The sequence below is a fragment of the Oryctolagus cuniculus genome, chromosome 17 (assembly GCF_964237555.1).
Source record: "Oryctolagus cuniculus chromosome 17, mOryCun1.1, whole genome shotgun sequence".
Classification (NCBI taxonomy): domain Eukaryota; kingdom Metazoa; phylum Chordata; class Mammalia; order Lagomorpha; family Leporidae; genus Oryctolagus; species Oryctolagus cuniculus.
Genome location: NC_091448.1, coordinates 49851588 through 49875753, shown reverse-complemented (window position 1 = coordinate 49875753; position 24166 = coordinate 49851588). Strand labels below are relative to the sequence as shown.

The window sequence follows — 24166 nt, the reverse complement described above, 5'->3', positions numbered from 1 at the left end:
CCCCAGGCTCTTTCTAGAGAGAAACATGGCTGCCTGCAGTTGGTTCAGCAACTAAAGAGCTGCCACGGCTCCATCTGCTGGCCTCAGCCCACTCGGGTCCTCCGCTCGGCCCACCCAAGGGCTCCTGGAGAACAGAGCCACCTTGCCCCACTGCACGGATGCGAACACCGAGGCCCAGACAGTGCGAGGACGTGACTAAAGTCACTAGGATGCGCGGCTGCTGCAAGTCCGCCTTTCCTGCAGGTGGGCTTCCTGGCATCCCCGCCCCCCTCAGGATGGCCCCCCAAGGCACCCCTGAAGAGCGCCTCTGTTCCCCAAACCTGCCAGGGGAGGAAGGGGGAGCCGGAGGTTTCCTGTCTGGGCTGAGAGTGAAAAGGCTGAAGCAGGAACGAGGAAGGAGCAGCCACAAAAGGCTCCAGAGGGCTAGGGCCTCTGCCAAACTGGCTGTGCACAGCCTGGCGGAGTCTGGGCCAGGGTGCCCGCCCCGCCCCCGCCCTGTGGCCAAGGCCATTCATTCTCCCTTCCCTCCCAGGAGCAGCTAGGCGGCCAGGCCATGGGACGCAGCTTCCCTGCAAACCAGGGTCCTGCCACCCAAGGCGTGAGCTCTGGGAACGTGTCCCGCCTCCCGGCCACAGCGGGCGAGCCTGCCTTCCAGCCTGGAACACCATTTAGGCTCAGAGGAGGCACTGGGTGGTACAGAACTGGAGAGAAACTGCAGCCCTGTAGAAACAGCCTGCAGCCCATGGAAGGTCTCAGGAGTGGCAAAGGCAGCCCTCGGGATCCAGGTAGGTGAGGATCCTCTCCTGTAGGTCTCTGCCTAACAGAAGCCACCTGGAGCCAAAGTCGCCACCAGCTGGGGGCAGAGACCAGAGAGGCAAAAAGGGAGAACCAGCGCCCTGCCGGCCTGGGGAGCTCTGTGTGGGAGCCTGGCAGTGATGCAGTCGGGGGGAGGGGGTGGGGGATCCTGGGCCAGGGGCCGAGCCTGCGGCTGGGGGCGTCTGTGTGACTGGAACCCGTGCTCACTTCTGGGTCTCTGTGCTTGCCCAGCCGGTTCCTGCACCCCGGACCTGTGAACCGCAGCGTCTGTGCACGCTAGGGTCTCTGCGTCCCTCTGGATGCTTCGCAGGACACCTCCCATCTGGCACCTGAATGCGCGCCCCCCAGGGAGCTGTCCCTGCCCCGGGTGGGGGTTCGTGCGCTCTGGTTCGGTACTCGCGGGCTCACTGTCCTGGGCATGGGGCACCCGAGTTCTTCGGGGCTGCCCGGAGACACAACTGACCTTGGCGGGCATCAGAATGATGAGTGGCAGCAGCAGGAGCGGGGTGACGAACAAGATCACGAAGGACTTGAACTTGGAGACATAGCTCATCGCCGAGGCCATCGTGCGGGTGGGAGCCTGGCGGGAGAGACGAGTGAGGGGTGGCTGGAGGCTCCGCGGGCTTAAGAAGGGACGGACTGCCCCCTCCCCCCGCCCCCGGGAGTGGGGGCGGTGACAACTCCGCCCCCCCCCCACCGTGGGGCCTCCTGGCGGCCACGGGGCGGGGCTACCCCTCGGGTCTGTGGGGCCGCCCACCTCAGGCTTTGCCGCCCGGTGGTGGTGGCTGAAGGCGTTGGCGGAGCGCAGCGGCGTTGGGGATCCTGGCGCCTCCAGCCTCTCGGTGCCCTGGGCCGCCCTGGGGCAGCTGAGCGGGCGTAGCTGTCTTTCCCTCTGCCCGCTCTGCGTGCGCAACCCTCCCGCGTCCGCACCTGCTCTTCCCCGGACCCTGGAGGGGCCGCCGATGGACACCTCCAACTGTCTCTGGGTCTCCCGCCCCAATCCCTGTCCTTTGCATCTCATACTTACGCCCCTCGCCCCCACCTCGTGCCGGAGGGTCCCGCGCTCCCAGCCTCCTCTGGCTTCCTGCTCTGCGTCCCTCCTGTCCCCCCAACTCCCTCCCCGCGTGTGCTGTCGCAGCCAGTGAAGCCCTGGGGGCTCCCCGGCGACACTGACACGGTGCTCTGTGGCCTGGGCGGCTCTCGCCCTCCAGCAGACCCGGCAGGGCCCCCTGGAGGCGCCCACCCCTCCCAGAGGGTAGCTGGGGTCTGGAGAGGCGAGGACATAACCTAGGCTGCCCTGCAGGTCTTTCTTTCCCTCAGCCCCGTGAGCACACAGCCTTGCGGAGCACGGGGAGACCCTAGCACCTCCAAGCCTTCTCTCTTCTGCCTGCTCCTGGGCGCTCACTGTGCTCCTCCTGCACCCCCATTCCAAGCAGTCTGGTGACGCCTTGCTCGGGTTCCTTGGCCACGGACCCCGCCATCGGCCCCTGCAAAGGTTACTTCCGGAACAATTCCAGGCCTTTTCTCCTTGTCATTACTCCCTAAACAACGTAGTGTGCCAGCTGTTTACAGAGCACTGGATGTAAGTCAACTAGAAATGATTTTTATTATTTATTTAAGATTTATTCAAAGGAAAGGCAGAAAGAGAGAATCTTCCATCTGCCGGTTCACTCCCCAAATGGCTGCAACAGCTGTCAAAGCCAGGCGCCTCTTCCAGGTCTGTCCCATGGGTGCAGCGGCTCAAGGACTTGGGCCACCCTCGCTGCCTTTCCAGGCACATCAGCAGGGAGCTGGGTCGGAAGTGGAGCAGCCAGGACTCGACATGATGGATGCCGGCCTCACAGCCAGCAGCTTCACCCGCTATGCCACAATGCCGGCCCCAAGAGGATTTAAGGTATAAGGAGGATGGCCAGGGTCCTGGAACCAATCCCCCAAGCTACCCAGAGATAACTGGGAAGTCCAGGCTTTCGCTGCCTGGGCGTGTCTCAGGTCCTCAGACTCAACGCAGCCTGATTAGGTTCAGAGTCTCTTCCTGTAACCCATGCCCAGGCAAACACGCACCCTTCCCAAGCCCTCCTGCCACCGCTCACCTGATCTCCTCCGTAATGCTCATCCGGGTGACCCCGGCTTTCCCGCTGTCCCCACTTCCTCGTCCTCTCATGGTGCTTAGCCCAGCTTGTGCCGACATTCACTGCTGTGGTTTCTATTCATGTCTGATTTACTTGTCATGTGCACAGCCAGCATTGTTCCATTTTATAAAATAAATTTCCTTATCTGAGAGGCAGAGAGAGAGAGAGCGAGAGCGAGCTCTCATCTGCTGTTTCACTCAAATACCAGAAATACCTGTGGCTGGGCCAGCTCCTGCAAGGAACTCAATGCAGGTCTCTTACGTAGATGGCAGAGACCCAACCTCTTCAGCCACCACCTGCTACCTCTCAGGGCAGCCAACGCCTTTGACTGGGCCTGGCCCAGGGTGTGCACTCAAAATGTTTTCTCCGGGATGTGTGACGGAGACCCCTCAGGACAGGACACACTGCTGCAGAGGGGGTGTCACACAGAGCCTGCACGCGGATCCTGGCTGCATGCCCACAACAAGCCACCCTCTCAGAGCCGAGAGCGCAACACCGGCTTTGCTTTCCAGAGGTTGTTTGTGAAGACTTTGAGTTAACGTTCAGGGCTCCGGCACATAACCGGCCACCGGTACAGATTTGCTCCTGCAATTATATGCAAAATACACCTGCTGGTAGAGACTCTTCAATCTCTTAAAACTGCCTAGAGCGATGGAGGGGGCCCGCACTGGGGCGCGGCGGGTAAAGCCCTCACCTGTGAGGTCGGCATCCCATATGGGCGCCGGTTCGAGTCCAGCTCTCTGCTATGGCCTGGGAAAGCAGTGGAAGATGGCCCTAGTCCTTGGGCCCTGTCCATATGTGAGAGACCTGGAAAATGATCCTGACTCCTAGCTTTGGATTGGCCCAGCTCTGGACATTGCAGCCATTTGAGGAGTGAACCAGTGGATGGAAATCAATCAATCAATCACTCTTTCTCTCTCTGCCTCTCAAATAAATAAATCTTAAAAAAAAAAAAGGGGGGGGGAGGAAAGCTTCCTGGAGGAGGTGGCACTCCAGCTGAGACTTGAAGGCTGCTCATTTTCCAGACAAGGGTAGAGGTTGATCAAAATCACCACTGAAGGAGAAAGTTATAATTGTGGAGAAAAACTCCAAGATAGTTCAGGGCCACTGGAGACTGAAGGGCCACAGCACCAAAGCCAAATCAATGAAGAGATTCTGGATAGGAAGACCAGCTGTTATCGAAGCACCCGTTCCTCTCAAATTCATCTGTAAGTTCAAAATCCTAGCAGCCTAGCACTCAGGGAGGATAGCAAGTGCCCAAGAGGAGTTGACACTTCCAGAAGGAGGACGAGAAGTGGGGCGGGACTGCTCCCAGATCTCAAGACTGACAGAACCATGACTGATGGAACCGCCAGCCACTGGAATAAGGATAGGAAGAGTGGAAGGCTGCCGGTGCCGCGGCTCACTAGGATAATCCTCTGCCTTGCGGCGCTGGCACACCGGGTTCTAGTCCTGGTCGGAGCGCCGGATTCTGTCCCGGTTGCCCCTCTTCCAGGCCAGCTCTCTGCTGTGGCCCGGGAGTGCAGTGGAGGATGGCCCAAGTGCTTGGGCCCTGCACCCCATGGGAGACCAGGAGAAGCACCTGGCTCCTGCCATCGGATCAGCGCGGTGCACCGGCCGCGGCGGCCATTGGAGGGTGAACCAACGGCAAAGGAAGACCTTTCTCTCTGTCTCTCTCTCTCACTGTCCACTCTGTCAAAAAAAAAAAAAAAAAAAAAAAAAAAAAAAAAAAAAGAGTGGAAGGAGCCGCTCACAGCGCTGGGCCTGGCGCAGGGGAGAGGTGTGCACGGCCTCACACCTGCTTTCGCCTGCTGCACGCATTCACTGTTAGCAACACATTTTTATTTTCTATAGATGTGCTAAATGCAGGAAAGCCATGATCCTGATTCCTAATACATTACCTATTATTTCTGGATCTTATTTGCGAATCTTATTTAATTATTCCCCAAGCTGAACGTATGAATTCAACGTATGCATGCAAATTTATCCAAATGCAGGAATGCCCTGCATTTGGTCACACTTTCAGCTCACAAATAACTGACTGTTTAAGCCACTTATTACATTGCATTATAGGCCAGCGCCACGGCTCACTAGGCTAATCCTCCGCCTGCGGCGCCAGCACACTGGGTTTCAGTCCCGGTCGGGGTGCCGGATTCTGTCCCGGTTGCCCCTCTTCCAGGCCAGCTCTCTGCTGTGGCCAGGGAGTGCAGTGGAGGATGGCCCAAGTGCTTGGGCCCTGCACCCGCATGGGAGACCAGGAGAAGCACCTGGCTCCTGGCTCTGGATCAGCTCAGTGCGCCAGCCATAGCAGCCATTTGGGGGTGAACCAACGAAGGAAGACTTTTCTCTCTCTCTCTTTCTCTCACTGTCTAACTCTGCCTGTCAAAAAAAAAAAAAAATACATTGCATTATAACAAATGAGATGATTTTTATTTATTTTATTCTTTTTTTAAAAGATTATATTTATTTATTTGAAAGTCAGAGTTAAATAGAGAGAGAAGGAGAGGCAGAGAGAGGTCTTTCATCTGATGGTTCACTCCCCAATTGGCCGCAATGGCCAGAGCTGAGCTGATCTGAAGCCAGGAGCTTCCTCTGGGTCTCCCACGCAGGTGCAGAGACCCAAGCACTTGGGCCATCTTCTACTGCTTTCCCAGGCCATAGCAGAGAGCTGGATCAGAAGTGGAGCAACTGGACTTGAACCAGCACCCATATGGGATTCCGGCACTGCAGGTGGCGGCTTTATTCATTACGCCACAGTGCCGGCCCCCTGAGATGATTTTTAAAAGCACATCAATTCATATTTTGGATTGATAGCAACATAAAATACATAAAATTTATTAAACCAATAAATTTTAAAATTATTTACTTATCTGAAAGAGAGGGGGGTGGAGTAGGGAAGAAAGAGGGAGGGAGGGAGGGAGAAAGAGAATAATTCTTCCATCCTCTGATTCACTCCCCAAATGGCTCCAACAGCCAGGGCTGGGCGAGGACAAAGCCAGAAGCCAGGAACCCCATCCAGGTGGGTGCAGGGGCCCAAGCACTCATATAACCAACATTTCCATACACAAAATCAGTTTAAAATAATACTTTTTTTTTTTTTGACAGGCAGAGTGGACAGTGAGAGAGAGAGACAGAGAGAAAGGTCTTCCTTTGCCGTTGGTTCACCCTCCAATGGCCGCCGCGGCCAGCGCGCTGCGGCCGGCGCACCGCGCTGATCCGATGGCAGGAGCCAGGAGCCAGCTGCTTTTCCTGGTCTCCCATGGGGTGCAGGGCCCAAGCACCTGGGCCATCCTCCACTGCACTCCCTGGCCACAGCAGAGGGCTGGCTTGGAAGAGGGACAACCGGGACAGAATCCGGCGCCCCGACCGGGACTAGAACCCGGTGTGCCGGCGCCGCTAGGCAGAGGATTAGCCTAGTGAGCCGCGGCGCCAGCCTTAAAATAATACTTTAAAAAATAATTTGATGGGCACAGTTGCGGGGCAGGAGAGACAGAGATTTTCCATCCTCCAGTTCACTCCCCAAATAGCTACAATGGCTGGAACTGGGCAGATCCAAAGCCAGGAGCCAGGAGCTTCTTCTGGGTCTCCCATATGGGAGCAGGGGCGCAAGGACTTGGGCCGTCCTCTGCTGCTTTCCCAGGCCATTAGCAGGAAGCTGGATGGGAAGTGGAGCGGCCGGGACTCAAACCAGTGCTCTGGTGCGGGAAATGCTGACATTGCGTGTCCAGTGGCAGTTTAATCAGTTGCACAAGACTGGCCCTTCTCATTTTCTTAATATTCCTCAAAATATGAACCCACATCGGACTATATTTCTTAGCACAAAAATACTCTCTAACTGAAAGTATGGTACTGAAGAACATAAAACAAAGTATTTCAGAATATTTAGTTATAGTAGCAGACAGTGTATAACTGTATGATGCAACTTTTTAAAAAATTTTTATTTATATATGAAAATCAGAGTTACAGAGAGAGGAGGAGAGAGGGAGAGAGATCTTTCATCCACTAGTTCACTGCTACAATGGCTGCAATGGCCAGCGCTGGGCCAGGATGAAGCCAGGAGCTTCTTCTGGGTCTCCTACATGGGTGCAGGGACCCACGCACTTGGGCCATCCTCCTCTACTTTCCCTGGCACATTAGCAGGGAGCTGGATTGGAAGTGGAACAGCTGGGACTCAAACACGCACCCAGCATTGCAGCTGGGGGCTTTACCCACTGTGCCACAGTGCCAGCCCCTGTAATGCAACTTTTATTCTTGGCCGAATCATTTGACATCATTTAATTTTAAAACTGAGGTAGTAAAAGTCAACTTGGTAGTATTGCTTGAAGTGTTGGCTTGATTTACCAAATCCATTTGACCTGATTTACCAGGTCAGCATTAATAGGCATTACAGGCAATCACAATTTCTGAAAAGGCACCATTCTAAGTACGAATTTCTGTAGAAACAGAGAAGTTGATGAAATTCTCTTGGATGCAGTCATGTGGTTTTCTGAGCAGCTCCTCAGAAAATAGACTCCTGACCAGAGACAAATAAAGTAAAAATCTTTCCACCCCACAAAATTCCAAGTACAACCAAATCAGAGCTTAAAGCAAAACACTGATGCTGTGTTCGGTCCGATATTGTCTTGCTAGTAAACTCACCGATTTCCAAAACCACGTGGCGCACAAAAGTATCCATTTACAAAGCAGCCTCTAAAAATACACCCATTAATTTTTCATAAGAAAAGCAGAAAGTACGAATAACAGTGTTGTGAAAGCTGAACATCTTCACATGCCCGTGGAAGTCAGCTTGGGAACGCTCATCCGACCAGGTTGTTCAGTGCAGAGACCGGGAACCCGTAGATGATTGTTAAAAACGGTCACAGCTGATGCACTGGTGATAGTGCTGCCAACTTTCCTTTCTGCTCAATTTTTAGAAATGCTGCAGGTCTTGGCCAGTGCCGAGGCTCACTAGGCTAATCCTCCACCTGTGGCACCGGCACACCGGGTTCTAGTCCCGGTCGGGGCGCCGGATTCTGTCCCGGTTGCCCCTCTTCCAGGCCAGCTCTCTGCTGTGGCCCGGGAGTGCAGTGGAGGATGCCCCAGGTGCTTGGGCCCTGCACCCCATGGGAGACCAGGAAAAGCAGCTGGCTCCTGGCTCCTGCCATTGGATCAGCGCGGTGCGCCGGCCGCAGCGCGCTGGCCGCGGCGGCCATTGGAGGGTGAACCAACGGCAAAGGAAGACCTTTCTCTCTGTCTCTCTCTCTCACTGTCCACTCTGCCTGTCAAAAAATAAAAAATAAAAAATAAAAATAAATAAAAAAAAGAAATGGGCTTTGCCTGTTGGTGCCATGTATGCCAATAAGGTGAAGAGCCATGAGCCGCTCAGGGAGCAGCTGCCAGAATCACTTTTTTTGCACAGATTTTGCTCAGAAGGTGAAACTGAAGTACTTGTTGGGAGCCACCTGGAGATCAGAGTGGGAGTAAAATAAATCTTTAAAACGAAAACAAGTATTTATTATTTGAAAGGCAGAATTACAGAGAGGCAGAGGCAGAGGCAGAGAGAGAGAGAGGTCTTCCATCCACTGGTTCATTCCCCAAATGGCTTGCAATGGCCAGAGCTGAGCCAATCTGAAGCCAGGAGCCAGGAGCTTTTTCCAGGTCTCCCACACGGGTGCAGGGGCCCAAGGACTTGGGCCATCCTCTACTGCTTTCCCAGGCCATAGCAGAGAGCTGGATCAGAAGTGGAGCAGCTGGGACTCAAACCGGCGGCCATATGGGATGCCGGTACTGCAGGCAGCAGCTCCACCCGCTATGCCACAGCGCTGGCCTTGGTGTGACTTATTTTGCATAGGGAGGTTGACAGAGTGCACCAACACGTCTGTAGTGGTGGGGCCTTCGGCTGGTGTGACCTTGTCCAGCAATTGCGTTACTCTTCCTCAGGGCCTCCTGGCCCTCTCTACCTGCCCGTTTTAAGAATCTGTCTGTTGGGCCCACATTGTGGCACTGCTAGTGAAGATACCACCTGCAGGGCCAGCATCCCCTGTAGGCTCTGGTTCAAGTCCCAGCTGTTCCACTGCCAATCCAGTACCCTGCTCATGTGTCTGGGAAAGCAGTGGAAAACGGCCCAAGTCCTTGGGCCCCTGCACCCGCGTGGGAGACCCGGAGAAGTTCCAGGCAACTGGTTTCAGCCTGATACAGCACTGGCCATTGTACTCACTTGGGTAGTAAGCCGGTAGATGGAAGGTATCCCTCTCTAATTCTGCCTTTCTAATAAATATATCTTTTTTCAAAAAATGAATATATCAATAAACTCTAAATGAGGTGCACTTTTTTAAAAATAAGATTTATTTATTTAAAAGGCAGAGTGACAGAGAAAGAGAGACAGAAGCCTCCCATTCATTGATTCACTCCCCAAATGGCCACAGCAGCCAGATCTGGGCTCGTCTGCCGCCAGATGCCAGGAACTCCATCGGAGTCTCCCACGGGTGGTGGGATCCAAGTAACTGGGCCATCTTCTGCTGCCTTCCAAGGCGCATTAGCAGGGATCTGGATTCAGAAGTGGAGCAGCCAGGACTCCAACCTGGTTCTCCGATGTGAGATGCCAGCATTGCAGGTGGAAGCTTAACACACTGCCCCAAATGCCAGCTCCTGCAGCGTCCTTTTAAACTGGTGCAGAGGGGGCTTCAACTGCGCATGAAATGCTTTAGGGTTCAGTGCTGTAGTGTAGGGGGTAAAACCGCAGCCTGCAGTACCGGCATCACATAAGGCTGCTGGTTCAAGTCTCAGCAACTCCACTTCTGATCCAGCTTCCTGCTAATGGCCTGGGAAAGCAGCAGAGGATGGCCTAAGTGTGTGGGCCCCTGCACCCATGTGGGAGACCCTGAAGAAGCTCCTGGCTCCTGGCTTTGGACCTGCCCAGTTCCAGCCATTGTAGCTATTTGGAGAGTGAACCAGCCAATGGAAGACCTCTCTGTCTCTATCTCTTCCCCCCTCCCTGTGACTCTTGCCTATCAAGTAAATATATCTTTTTTTTAAGAAGTACTATTTTTAACTCATTTTGGATATGGAAGTGTTCATTATATTATTCTTATCTCTCTGAAACACATCTTAAATATCGTATAGTAAGTGTTTGGAATATTTTTAAAGGAGCCCACACATATAATATTAGAAAGGCATTCATGATGCTCAAGGTTTAAGATCATGAAAAAATTTCTCACTTACTGTAAATGCAGTTTCCTCCAAAAGTCATATGGTGTGTGTTTTTTAAAGATTTTATTTATTTGCTTATTTTATTTATTTATTTACTTATTTGAGAGAGGGAGAGACAGAGGGAAAGGTCTTCCATCTGCTGGTTCACTCCCCATATGACTGCAATGACCAGAGCTGGGCCCGTCTGAAGCCAGGAGCCTCTTCTGGGTTTCCCAAGCGGGTATAGGATATCAAGCCCTTAGGCCATCTTCTACTGCTTTCCCAGGCCACAGCAAAGAGCTGGATCAGAAGAGGAGCAGTTGGGACTCGAACTGCAGCCCTTATGGGATTGGGATGCTGGCACCACAGGTGGAGGCTTAGCCCAGTACAGCACAGTGCCGCCCCCACATGGTGTGTTTTAAGTTAGGCACCTTTGCATCACTATGTCTATTAACTTTGATTCCTTTTCTAAATTTGAGCCTTAAGTTTTTTTAAAGATGTATTTATTTATTAAAAGGCAGAGTTACAGAGAGAGGGAGAGATAGAGAGATCTTCCATGTGCTGGTTCACTCCCCAATGGCCACAATGGCCCGAGCTGGGCCAGGCCAAAGCCAGGAGCCAGGAGCTTCTTCCTGGTCTCCCCCGTGGGTGCTGGGGCCCAAGCACTTGGGCCATCTTCTACTGCTTTTCCAGGCCATAGAAGAGAGCCAGATCAGAAGTGGAGCAGCTGGAACTTGAACCGGTGCCCAAATGGGATGCAGGCATTGAAGGTGGTGGCTTTGACCTGCTACGCCACGGCGCCGGCCCCCTGAGTCCCAAGTTTTAAGTCACTCCACAGTGATAGTAGCCTTGACTGGCAATGTGAAGCCGTCGAGTCCTTTGGGCTGAGGAAGGGTCCCATTTTCCTTTGCTCTAATTATTCATTTTCCTTCTTGCTAAATGGCAAATAATTCTTTCCTAAGCCCTTTTCCTTTCCCAGATACATTCATCAATAAAAAAGATGCAAGTATTAGTGTATGGGTTGTCTTTTTGCCCACAAAATGGGCACATTGTATGACACATTCATATCATTGCTGAAGATGCCATTGAAAGTTCTCACCTTCTGAATTCAGTTAGGTAACATCTTTTTTTATTTTTATTTATTTATTTATTTATTTATTTTTGACAGGCAGAGTGGACAGTGAGAGAGAGAGAGAGAGAGAAAGGTCTTCCTTTACTATTGGTTCACCCTCCAATGGATGCTGCAGCCGGCGCACCGCGCTGATCTGATGGCAGGAGCCAGGTGCTTCTCCTGGTCTCCCTTGCGGGTGCAGGGCCCAAGCACTTGGGCCATCCTCCACTGCACTCCCAGGCCACAGCAGAGAGCTGGCCTGGAAGAGGGGCAACTGGGACAGAATCCGGCGCCCCGACCGGGACTAGAACCTGGTGTGCCGGCGCCGCAAGGCGGAGGATTAGAAGTTAGGTAATATCTTTTATAAAGGATTTTCAGGGCAGGCCACGGTTAAGTTGCCACTTGAGACACCTGCATCTCCTATCTCAGAGCCTGGGTTTGAGTTCTGGCCCTGCTCCCAATTCCCTCTTCCTACGAGTGCTCACCCTGGGAGGCAGCAGGAGATGGTTCAAGTACTTGGGTCCCTGCCACCCGTGGGGGAGACCTGACCTGAGTTCCAGGCTCCTGCCTTTGGGCCAACCCAGCCCCGGCCGTTGCTGGCATTGGGGAGTGAACCACCAGATAGGTGATCTCTCTGCCTTTCAAGTTGATTAATAATTTTTTGAAAAAAAAAAAAAAAAAAACTTATCGGCTGGCGCCACGGCTCACTAGGCTAATCCTCCACCTGTGGCGCCAGCACCCCGGGTTCTAGTCCCGGTTGGGGCGCCGGATTCTGTCCCGGTTGCTCCTCTTCCAGGCCAGCTCTCTGCTGTGGCCTGGGAGTGCAGTGGAGGATGGCCCAAGTGCTTAGGCCCTGCACCCCATGGGAGACCAGGAGAAGCACCTGGCTCCTGCCTTCGGATCGGCGCAGTGCGCCAGCCGCAATGGCCATTTGGGGGGTGAACCAACAGAAGGAAAACTTTTTTCTCTGTCTCTTTCCCTCACTGTCTAACTCTGCCTGTCCAAAATAAACAAAAAAAAACAAACAAACAAAAAAAAAACCTTATCAGAACCCCCAATAAGACAGGTGTAATGGTGATGAGTGGGATTGGTGTGAAATACTGGGGAGACAGCCTCTACTGGAAGATTCTCCACAAGCAGCCAAGCATTTAGAGACAAAGCCTCCCTCCCTTACACGAGACCCCAGCCCTCACCACTGAAAGCCATGTTTTTCTCAGGGCCTTGGTAGCAAAACCCTGGGGAGCGTAGTCTTTGTGTGAGGGCTTCGGAAATTTTGTGGGAATGCAGATTACAAGAAACTATGCATAGATTTCAAACTTTTTGTGCCAAAATTAATTTATCTTTTTTTTTTTAAAGATTTATTTATTTGAAAGTCAGAGTTACACAGAGAGAGAAGAGGCAGAGAGAGAGAGAGAGGTCTTCCATCCACTGGTTCACTCCCCAATTGGCCACAGTGACGGAACAGTGCTGATCCGAAGCCAGGAGCCAGGAGATTCTTTCAGGTCTCCCACGCGGGTACAGGGGCCCAAGGACTTGGGTCATCTTCTACTGCTATCCCAGGCCACAGCAGAGAGCTGGACTGAAAGAGGAACAACCAGGACTGGAGCCTGGGGTTCCGGCGCCGCAGGCAGATTAGCCAGTGAGCCGCGGCACCGGCCCATGAAGACTTTTCATCACAGTGTTGTTTCTGATAACTAAAAAAAATCCTGAAAAATCCTAACCCACAGAGACTCAGAGGCACCATATGGTTGGCTATCTTACAGCAACTAAGATAAATAAACTAAGCTCCTATGTTTGAATACTGGTAAGTCGGAAACATAGGCTAAGGAGAAAGGCCAGCACAAGGCTGAAAGGTGTACAGACACCATAACACATGCTGTCCATGGGGCCATCCACATCAAATCAATGCATAACAACCATGCAAAGGCATGATACACTCCAAAGTCAGCAGGCTTGGAGAAAACCAAGGTTGTCACATTTTATTTCTAAGGCTGGTAATGGGTCAAGAGACATTCATTACATCTAAATGGCTTTCATATTGCAACGTATTAACAGTGTAGCTTAGGCAGAAATGGGAGAGGACTAGCTTGAAAATGAAGTTTATCGGAAGATCAGATTTTATTCAAAGTAGAAATACAGAGAAAACCTGTGAAGGCAAAGCCTCTGCCTCGAAAACTGGAACAAAACTGCAAAGACAACAGAGAAGATGTCACCAAAACCCATCACTTACAAAACACGCCAGTTTTGCTCCATTGTAACCAAAAAGGGATGGTGACCGCCTGTACTTGATTGCACAAAAGCCATCGAGGGAGAATCGCAATAGGAGGCCAATTATGCAAGCAGAAGCTAAGATCTCCTAGCATGCTAAAATGACTTCCCTTATGGAAATCCCCAAAGGGTGGCTGTTTGGATTAACCTCTGAATGGGCACGTGCCACGCTTGCCATCTGCCCCGGGAACGGTAGAGCCGACTCTGGAAGGTTGGGCACAGGAAGGAGAGGAGACAGGGAAATTGTGGGTTGTACATGAGCCTGAGTGTTTGCAACCACATGCCCTGGGATTTCCCTATTAATCTGAGCATCTGATGTTTCTCCCACCCACGGAAGCTAACATCAAAGTGCAATAGGCCACTGTAGCCTGATTGGCATTGCTTCATTTGCTTTGTTGTAGCACCCCCGTATGGAAATGTCTGCAGCAAAAGACCACAGAACCCATTGCCGTAGCACCTTCCAATCTGGCTGGCCACGGGGCTCCCTGGGGCAGCCTGCCTCCGCTCCTGCACCAACAGACAAGGTTGAAACGGCCCGAGGAAAAACTAGAGAGATGCTCAAGAGCGTGCACCACACTGACCATTTCACCAACAGACACGTCATCCCACTAACTGCCTCGTCTCACTCATCGCCCTGAGGGAAGCTGGCAGCGGCACTCCCGCATTTGCTTCCAGTAATGCATCCATGTTTCTAAAAAGGTAATTAACCTATACTTTCACGGCTTCTCCATTTCAGAAACAATTTGTTGACTTCCTATCATAAAATATGAGTGTTTGGACCCCTCACTTCTCCTTCCCTTTCCCATATCTTCTCAATGTATTATATAAGCATTTTAGTTAAATTGGCACTTAAAACAATGAGATGTTGAGACAACATCTTCCACCTGCTAGTTCACAAATGGCCTCAACAGCCAGGACACCGCCAGGTTGAAGCCTGAAACTCCAGCCGGGTCAGCCACCAGGTGGCAGGGCTCAAGTTCATGGGCCATCACCTGCTGTTTTCCCAGGATGCATTATTAGGAAGCGAGATGGGAAGTGGAGCAGCTGGGACTCAAACCAGCACTCCAGTATGGGATGCCAGCATTGCAAGCAGCAGCTAGTACACTGCACTACCACGCCAGCCCCTATGTTTCATATCTTGCATAACTTTTTATTTTTCTTAGAGCGAGTACTTGGTTTCCATGTGTTTAATTTTTTTAAAGCCCTTACCTTTTATTCTTGCTCTTCTTGCAATTGCAAAGAGGCTCTCAACATAATTTTCCATGTGGTCAAACATGTAAGGTAATACCCATTCCTCTAAAACTAAACGACTCTGCAGACCTTCCACTCAGCTCCCATCTTAACCGCTGATTCCCAGACCCCTCTGCACAACCGTCATCTGAGGGTTCTGTCGCCATTCTGAAATGCAACTGCTGCTGGATCCCCTACCTCCCGGCCCCTCTGCCATACTCTTCCGTGGTTTCCTCCCTCACGTGGATGCAATGCATCCTGCAATAGCTTCCCAGAAAGACAGCTCCTGAGGTCAGCACAAGCAACCTGACTGGTCTTGGGTAGGTACAGAGTTCAAGTTGAAAATCATCCTCACTTAGAATTTTGAAGGCGTTGCTCTATTTTAGTTTAGTGCTGTGTGATTGTGGATCAGTATGGATTTTTTTCTTAACAGGTAGAGTTAGAGAGAGACCTCTTCTATTGGTTCACCCCCCAAATGGCCGCTACGGCCGCCACGCTGCACTGATCTGACGCCAGGAGCCAGGTGCTTCCTCCTGGTCTCCCATGCGCGTGCAGGGCCCAAGCACTTGGCCCATCCTCCACTGCCTTCCCGGGCCATAGCAGAGAGCTGGACTAGAAGAGGAGCAACCGGGACAGAACTGGCACCCCGTCCAGGACTAGAACCCTGTGCCGGCACTGCAGGCGGAGGATTAGCCTAGTGAGCCGCGGCGCCGGCCAAGTATGGATTCTTTGTACATGACTTGATTGTTCCCTCTGAAGTTTTGAAAAATCAGGGGATGGCGCTGTGGCACAGTGGGTTAAGCCCACCTGGGATACTGGAATCCCAATATGAGCACCAGTTTGAGTCCTGGCTACTCCATTTTTGATCCAGTTCCCTGTTGATGCACCTGAGAAGGCAGCAGAAGATGGCCCAAGTATTTGGGTCCCTGCCACCCACATGGGACACCCAGATGGAGTTCCAGGCTTCTGGCTTTGCCTTGGCCAGCCCCGGCTATTGCAGCTATTTGGGGAGTGAACCAGCAAATGGAAGAGCCCTTTCTCTGTCTTTCCTTCTCTGTCACTCTGCCTTTCAAATAAATAAATCCTTAAAAACAACTCAATCTACATTTCTAATAAAGAAAGAAAGAGAAGAAAACTCATTGGCTTTCTGGAATTAGTAACCTGACATTGGTCTTTATTTTTTTTTTAAGATTTACCTATATGAAAGTCAGAGTTACAGAGAGAGAGAGGAGAGGCAGAGAGGTCTTCCATCCGCTGGTTCACTCCCCAGTTGACCGCAATGGCCAGAGCTGTGCTGATCCGAAGTCAGGAGCCAGGAGCTTCTTCTGGGTCTCCCATGCAGGCGCAGGGACCCAAGGTCTTGGACCATCTTCTACTGCTTTCCCAGGCCATAGCAGAGAGCTGGATCAGAAGTGGAGCATCCAGGTCTCGAATCGGCTGCCACATGGGATGCTGGCACTGCAGGCCGTGGCTTTACCCACTATGCCACAGCGCCGGCCCCGGCATCGGTCTTTATTCTGGTTGTTGTACTGAGTACTGGCCTGGCCCCTCCCACCTGTAGTTCTTTCCGTTCTGAGAAATGTCCTTGAATCATTTCTATATTCTTTCTTCTCCAGCTTGCCTTTTTCTCAGCATCCTATGGATTCATCGCTGAGCCTTCTGGGTCGGTGTTACAATTTTCTTTTCTCTTTCATAATCATCTCTTTAACTTTTCGTCCTGGAGGATTTCCTCAACTTTATTTCCTACTTATTGTTTCAGAAGCCGAGAGCACACTCCCATCTGCTGTTTCACTCCCCAGACACCTGCAGCACCCTGGACTGGACAGGGCCAAAGCCAGGACAACCCAGGTCTCCCATGCAGTGACAGGGATCCAAATACTTGGAGCTATCCCACTGCCTCCCGGGGCGGGAAGGTGGAGTTGGGGCCAGGAGCCAGGAATCTAACCCTGGGACTCTGATGTGGGACATGGCTGTCTTAACAGGCCTCCTAACCGCCAGGCTAAACATCTACCCCAGTGAGCCTATTTTAGTTTCCAAATGTTCTTTTGTTATTGTTGTTCTTTTTATATAACGTCTTGTTTTCTTTCCCTGATGCAATGCCTTCTCTGAGGATGTTAATTACTGCAGGTGGCAATTGGATTTGGTTTTCTTTTCTTTTCTCTTTTTTTTTTTTTTCTGCACAAGTTTTCTTCTTTATCTCTGTTTCCTCTGAAAAGCTCTTATAGCTGACCGGTTGACCATGGGTATCTGAGGGACTGGTTCAAGACACCCCTCCCCCCACCTAAAACACAGATGCTCCAGTCTTTTATATCAAACCGTGTAGTATCTGCATGAAACCTGTGCACATCTTCCCCTATGCTTTAAATCATAGACTACGTAGGATACCTAATACAACGTACATTCTAGGTACACAGTTACACACTGGGGATAATGACAAGAAAAATGTCTGTCCATATTCAGTACAAATGCAATTGTTTTCCAAGTACTGTTGATCCTCAGTTGGCTGAACCCGTGGCTGTGGCATCCGTAGTTATGGTGAACTGGCCCTTTCCCCTGATCTGGAGTTCACACCAGACTCTTCCCCAGTGTACAGGGATCTTCAGCACGGGCACTGCAGATCAGCACCGGGGTGGGGGTGGGAGTTCCTCGCTTGCTGTAGAGCGTTGAGGGTCACGCCGGCGGCTTCTCTCCCCAGGGGCTCCTAGAGGTTCCCATCTGCAGGTCTCTTCTTTTAGAGCAGCTCTGAGAAAGGTCTGGCAAGTGCCTGCCTGATGCTGGGAGCCCGGGAAGTGTCTGGGGGCGAGGAGGCAGGCTTTCCTGTCACCCCCATCTCGGCCTGCGGCTGTGAGCCCGCAGACTTTCTGGCTCAGTTTTCCAGAAATAAACTTCCCAGAATCCCCTTCTAGGACTGCGGTGAAGAACTTGAAGTATCCTGCAGATTTTCAACTCAGCATCCAGTTGTCAGCCTACGCTTGCTCCTACACCCATGGAAATCAGCACCCCCGATTCCTGAGCCTTCCGGAGGTCCATGGAGCAGGAGTCTCTCTCCAGTCACCTTCCTGGCATCTCTGCTTTGGTGTTCAACACACCCATCTAACTCAGCACCTACTCGGCTGTCTGCTGACCCTCCTCCTGCCACGCGACCCTCTATCTTCCCAGACTCCGACGATGGCAGCCTCTTCCTCCCATCTATTCAGCCCCAAAACCTTCAAGTCATCATGGATTCCTCTGAAATTCTGTTGACTTAGCTCCTGAAGATATTCAGAGTCTCACCCCTTGTCATTTCTGCAGCTACTGGCCTGTCAAAGCCACCCTTGTCTCTCACCGAGGTGGTTGTAAGGATCTTCAAACTCTCTTCCTGCTTCTGCCCCCAGCCCCTAGCACCTTGCCTTGGTAGGAGACGCAGCTAAAATGCAAGTCAGCAGATGCTGTGATAGTGCAGCAAATTAAGCTGCTGCCTGGCTTGCCAGAGTCCCACCCTGGAATGCCGGCTGGAGTCCCGGCTGCTCCACTTCCCATCCAGCTCCCTGCTGAGGCACCTTGGAAGGCAGCAGAGGATGGCCCAAGTGCCTGGGCCTCTGCACTCCCGTGGGAGACCTGGATGGAGCTCCTGGGCTCCTGACTTTGGCCTGGTCCAGACCTGTGATACTGCAGCTGTTTGAGGAGTGAACCAATGGATAGAAGCTCTCACTCGCTCACTCGCTCTCTCTCTCTCTCTCTCTCTGTCACTCTACCTTTCAAATAAATAATCTTTTTTAAAAAAATTGAAATTCTGATTTAAAAATCTCAAATTAAAAATTAACAGCAGATAGAAGATGACATAGGAAGTCATCAGTGAATCTGAAGCTTGACCAACGTAAATTAATCTGAAGAAAAAATAAGAAATAAATAGAACGGCCCTCAGGGAGTTGTGAAGAAATATCAGAATGTCTAACTTACTTTTATGAGAATCCCCGAAGAACGGAAGATGAGACAGAACAAAATATTGGCGAAGTCATAGCTGAAGAATTCCTAAATTTGGCAAAAGGTGCAAATTTCCAGACACAAGTTCAATAAACCCCAATCAGGATAAATATGAAGAAGAAAGCCATGGTTAAGCAAATGATTATCAAATCCTGAAAACCAAAGATAATAAGAAAAACCAAGAGCAGCTGGAGGAAAATGCCCGTGGACAGGGCACAGGGACTGCTCACCAGACACGATGCAGGCCTGCCTGACAATTTTTTTAAGACCTTTTTTTTTTTTTTTTTTTTTTTGAAAAGCAGAGTGACAGAGCGGAGAGATGGAGAAAGATCTTCCATCTGCAGGTTTACTCCCCAAGTGGCCACAATGACCACGTAGGCCAAAATCAGCAGCCAGGATCTCCCACATAGGTGCCAGGAGCTCAAGCACATGGGCCATCCTATGCTCTTTCCCCGGGCACATTAGCAGGGAGCTGGATCAGAACCGGAGCTGCTGGGACTTGAGCCAGCGCTCCCATAGGGGACATCAATGTCTTAAGCAATGGCTTAACCTCCTGCACCACAACACTGGCCCTCAGAATAAATATTGTAAACCCAGAACCTGTTTTCAATGAAACTATCCTTTAAGAACTGAGGGGAAAATAGAAACATTTTCAGACCAAATTAAAAGATTTCATTGCCACAAGAGCTATAATAGATACAGGGTGTACAGACTCAGAGGAGAAGCTCTGGACACCAGTGTTCAGGTGAGCTCCCTATGCGACGGCCATGTAGCAGGGTGCCGGGCAGGGGGTGCACCCTCAGGATAAATAAATGGACCTTGAAAGAAGATTCAAACAACGCCAAAACAGGCAATCACGGAGGAGCAAAGGAGAAGACAGGGCATACGCAGGAAAGATGACAATAATGTGGCAGATCTAAATTCCACCCCATCAACAACTACATTGCGGGCAGGTGTCTGGCCTAGCTACGATGCCTGTGTCCCACATAGGAGCACTTGGTTCGATACCTGGCCCCAGCTCTACCCCCAGCTTCCTCTAATCCCAGCAGTGATGACCCAAATGATTGGGATGCTGCCACGTGGGATCGGATCTCTCCACGTGGGAGAGTGGCACTGAGGTTCTGGCTCCCGTTTTTAGCCTGGGCCAGTCTAGGCTGTTGTGGCTATTTGGGGCGTGACTCAATAGATGGGAGAGCGCTCTCGCTCTCTAACAATAAATATCAGGTTTTTTTTAAAGTTATATTAAATTTTAATGTGCTAAGCACTCCAATTAAAATGTGGGCTGGCAAGCAGCTCCCCCAGTTGCTTGCTTTCTGGGGAAAAGGAACAGACTGTTCCTTCTCTTTGCCTCCTGTGCCTGTGTGAAACAATTGGAGTGCATCTGCCTGAATGCAGGTGCTTCCTCTCCCACACGCCCGACCTTCAACCTAGAAAGTCCTTCCTGCTCCACCCCATTGTCACCTGCAACGCACAACACATGGCACACCACACACACACACACACACACACACACACGTCTTCCCATGAAGGCAGCATGAGCTGAACCCCATTGGGTCATAGCCGTCCCTTCACCTGCACAGGTGAGAATAGGTATCTTGTTGGGCGAGCTCCCTGGCAGCTGGGGATTGATTTTGTTTGTGGCTCTAACCTCTGCACCAGAGGGTAGAGGGGTCACTCGGCTGTCAAGTACACTGATTGATAAACCAAATCAAGTGGCAAGTACGGTAGGCTATAGCTTACCAACTCCTCTCTGTAACAACTAATTTGAGTCAGGCAATGATCCAGCCTTACTCTGTTAAATACCAGCCTGGCAGCTTGGCCCAGCACCATGTCTTTTTCCTGTCTAGCACACACGTATCTGCTTACACAAATTAACATTCCTGCCTTGATACATTTTTTTAAAAATTATTTATTTGAAATGAATGGGGAGGGTGAGGGAGGAAGGGGGAGAGAGAACTTCCATCCACCTATTCACGCCCCAAATGGCAGCAATGGTGGAGCTGGGCTGATGTGAAGCCAGGAGCTTCTTTCAGGTTTCCCACTTGGGCACAGGGGCCCAAGCACTTGGGACATCTTCCACTGCTTTCCTAGGCCATCAGCAGGGAGCTGGATCAGAAGCAGAGCAGCTGGGACTTGAACAGGTGCCATATGGGATGCCAGCGTCCAAGGCAGTGGTCTTACTCATTATGCCACAATGCTGGGCCCCCTTGTGGATATTTTGAAAAAAAAATTATTTGTTCATTTATTGAAAGGCAGAGTGACAGAGAAAGGGAGACAGAGAGAGAGAACAAAATCCTCCATCTGCTGGTTCACTCCTCCAAATGGCCACAACCAGGCAGATCTGGGCCAGGCTGAAGTCAGAAGCAAGGGACTTCATCCAGGTCTCCCATTTGGTTGGCAGGGACAAAGTACTTGATCCTTCCCAGGTACATTAGCAGGAAGCTAAGCAGGTTGGAAGCCGAGCAGCTGGGACTCAAACTGGAGTCATAAGTGGTGGCTTAACCTGCTGCTCCACAACCCCAGTTGCTTGTGATCTCTTTGAAATGAGAATTTAGTGTGATTTAACTCATTTTGTAGACTTTCAAATTTTCAGAAATTTTATTTATGAGAGACAGAGCTACCATCTCCTAATTCACTCTACAGATTCCCACAGTGGCTGGGGCTGGGCTGAGCTGAAGCTGAGAGCCAGGTGAACTCAGACCAGTCTTCTATGTAGGTGACAGGGACCCAGGTACTTGAGCTATCACTGCTGAATTAGCAGGAAACTGGAGTCAGGAGATGGGCTTGGGAATTGAACTCAGTCTCTCTCCTGGGATGTGGGCACCCTAACCAATGTCTTAACCAGGAGGCTAAACACCCTCCTGCTACAGATCTTCTTCAAGCAGAATATATCTATTGATAATGTAGAACATTCCTGTATCTGTGTGTGAAAACTATTCTTAATTGTGATACATGCACAGAAGGCCCCTGCTATTGACCCTGGACACTCTGGCTAGGATCGCTGGCTGCATGGGAGGGGCCAGGTGTGTGAACACAGACCCTGGACGGGAGGAACAGCAGGCAAAGCGCGGCTGACGCCCGACCGCTAAGGAGCTGCCGCTTCATGCCCCGCGGGCTTGATGATAAGGTGCCTGCCGTCCACATGCCAACCCGGCGGGAGCTGGCAGGACATCCTCGCCGCAAACACAATCACAGATACCCGAGGGCTTGCATTCCACCCAGAGCCCGGCAATTGCTGTGGTCTGGGCAAGAAACTCCCACTCAAGCACGCTGAGCTCCAGGAGCCTGCCATCCACGCCGTCATGTCGCCCAGGGCCCCGGGCCGCTCCGACCGCACGACCGGCAGAAGCGCGTGCAACCCCACCATGTAATTTTTGTCTGGGCAGTGAAATACCTCCGTCCTTACATCATTTTCCTTAACTTAGCGATCCCATGAAAGAATGAAGGCCAGCTCGGATCCCTTCCCAGAGCCAGTGATTCAAACGTCTTCTTTAATGTCACGGCCCTGCACATGCAGCCATAGAATCCCACCCCACTGCTCTTTGTAGCCCCAAAACAAGGCGTCGAGGTGTGCATTATCCGTCCTGCTTCCTGGTCCAGCCAGAGTCCCTCCTCTGTGACAGATAACGGGGAGCCCGGCCAAGGCACATCTAAGGGACCCGTTCCCGCTTCCCTGCCCCACGGCCCCACACAAAGAGACTGCCGGAAACGCCTGGCGAGTGCCCGGCGGGTAGCCACAGTGTCCCAGAAAGGAATTCCAAGCCCACAACAGAGCGTTTCTCATTTGGGGAGGGGCTGGCCACCTGCCAAAGGCGGGTGGCCCAGTGATGAAATCCTGCAAGGCCACAGTGCTAATTCATGTCGTAGTGGGAATGGGGACAGGCTTTTGTGCTGACCAGAACGTGTCTGCGCACAAGCTCCCATTAGAACTGGGGCTGTCAGGAGAAGGCATAGAAACCCGCCGTATCCGTACTGTTCCGTGTGTGTATGCGCGCATGCGCGTGCATGTACGCATGCGTATTCAAAGCATGCATATCATGCACGAGTTATGTAATTATAAGTTATTTTCAACATCAAAAGACAACGGTGTTTGCTGCTGCCTTGAGCACCCTGGGGTTCCGGGGTGTTCTGTGCTGATCTCAAAGACACAGGGCGGCCAGCACTTGACCACCAGCGTCACCGCCTCCCAGGCCCAAAGCGCACAGCTACCTCCAAGGACATCAGAGGGGACAGGTCAGACAGAGCTGGTTCTCCATCACCTGCAGTGCGGTTGTGGCATCTGGAGACCACAGGCAGATGAACAAGGGGCCAGAACCAGAGACGGAGGAGCTAGGCCCTGTGTGGGTGTGGTGTACAAGTTAAAAAACTTCTGGGGGCAGGCGCCATGGCTCACTAGGCTAATCCTCCGCCTGCTGCGCTGGCACACCGGGTTCTAGTCCCAGCTGGGGCGCCGGATTCTGTCCCGGTTGCTCCTCTTCCAGGCCAGCTCTCTGCTGTGGCCAGGGAGTGCAGTGGAGGATGGCCCAAGTCCTTGGGCCCTGCACCCACATGGGAGACCAGGATAAGTACCTGGCTCCTGGCTTCGGATCAGTGCAGCCTTAGCGGCCATTTGGGGGGTGAACCAACGGAAGGAAGACCTCTCTCTTTCTCTCTCTCTCACTGTCTAACTCTGCCTGTCCAAAAAAAAAAAAAAAAAAAAAAAAAAGAACTGCTGCAATATTGATGGGGAAGGGGAGAGACAGAGGTCTTCCATCCGCTGGTTCACTCCCCAAACGGCCGAAGCTGGACCAATCCAAAGCCAGGAGCCAGAACCTTCTTCCAGGTCTCCATGTGGGTGCAGGGACCCAAGCACCTGGGCCACCTTCCACAGCTTTCCCAGGCCATCAGCAAGGAGCTGGACCAGAAGTGGTGCCCATATGGGATGCTGGCACTGTAGGCAGAGACTTAACCTACTATGCCACAGCACTGGCCCTGTAAATACATTTTCTAATGTAGAATAAGAAATTCACAGTCCCTTCTGATCCCACGCCACGGCCCCATCTCAGGTCCCTGTCCTCCAGGGTGTCCCTCCCATGCACCCCTCTTGCAGTCCTGCTACCCTGCCCCCTCCCTGGGCAGCTCAGCAGGAGACAACGTGTGAAAGCTCTAGCTTTAGAACTGTGGGTGTTCACAGACTGCAGGAGAGGGACAGGTGTGGCAGCCATGGTCGGGAGGACTCAGTCGATGAGGAAGGGGATGAGGCTGCCAACCCTGATCCCTCCACCTCTCGACCCAGTGCTCCCACCACACCCGCTGTCAAATGAAGCAGCTCAGTGAAGTGCCCCAACCCTGAGTCACATCAACGGGGTCCTGTGGCTCTGGCTCCTGACTCTGGCTTGCTGCTGATGCAGCCCCTGGGAGGCAGCAGTGATGGCCCAGGTCACTGGCTTGCTGTCACCCACACGGGAGACCTGGATTGAGCTTCAGCCCAGCTCTGACATTC

At 51.9% G+C, this 24166-nt stretch overlaps 1 protein-coding gene and 1 long non-coding RNA gene across 3 annotated transcripts in view; one reads left to right on the top strand and one right to left on the bottom strand.

Moving 5' to 3' along the window:
• SLC13A5 (solute carrier family 13 member 5) overlaps positions 1-1438 on the bottom strand; it is a 30437-nt gene extending 28999 nt beyond the window's left edge. For both annotated transcript variants that reach the window (XM_002718849.5, XM_051825339.2), the window contains exon 1: positions 1280-1438. In XM_002718849.5, coding sequence (XP_002718895.2) covers positions 1280-1381 — 102 coding nt within the window. In that variant the 5' untranslated portion in view covers positions 1382-1438. The remainder of the gene's footprint in view (positions 1-1279) is intronic.
• Positions 543-23202, top strand: LOC103351485 (uncharacterized). The gene is made up of 3 exons (XR_519246.4): positions 543-785; positions 13893-14190; positions 17628-23202. It is a non-coding gene; the product is annotated as an uncharacterized lncRNA (long non-coding RNA).
• Positions 23203-24166: the final 964 nt, after the last annotated feature.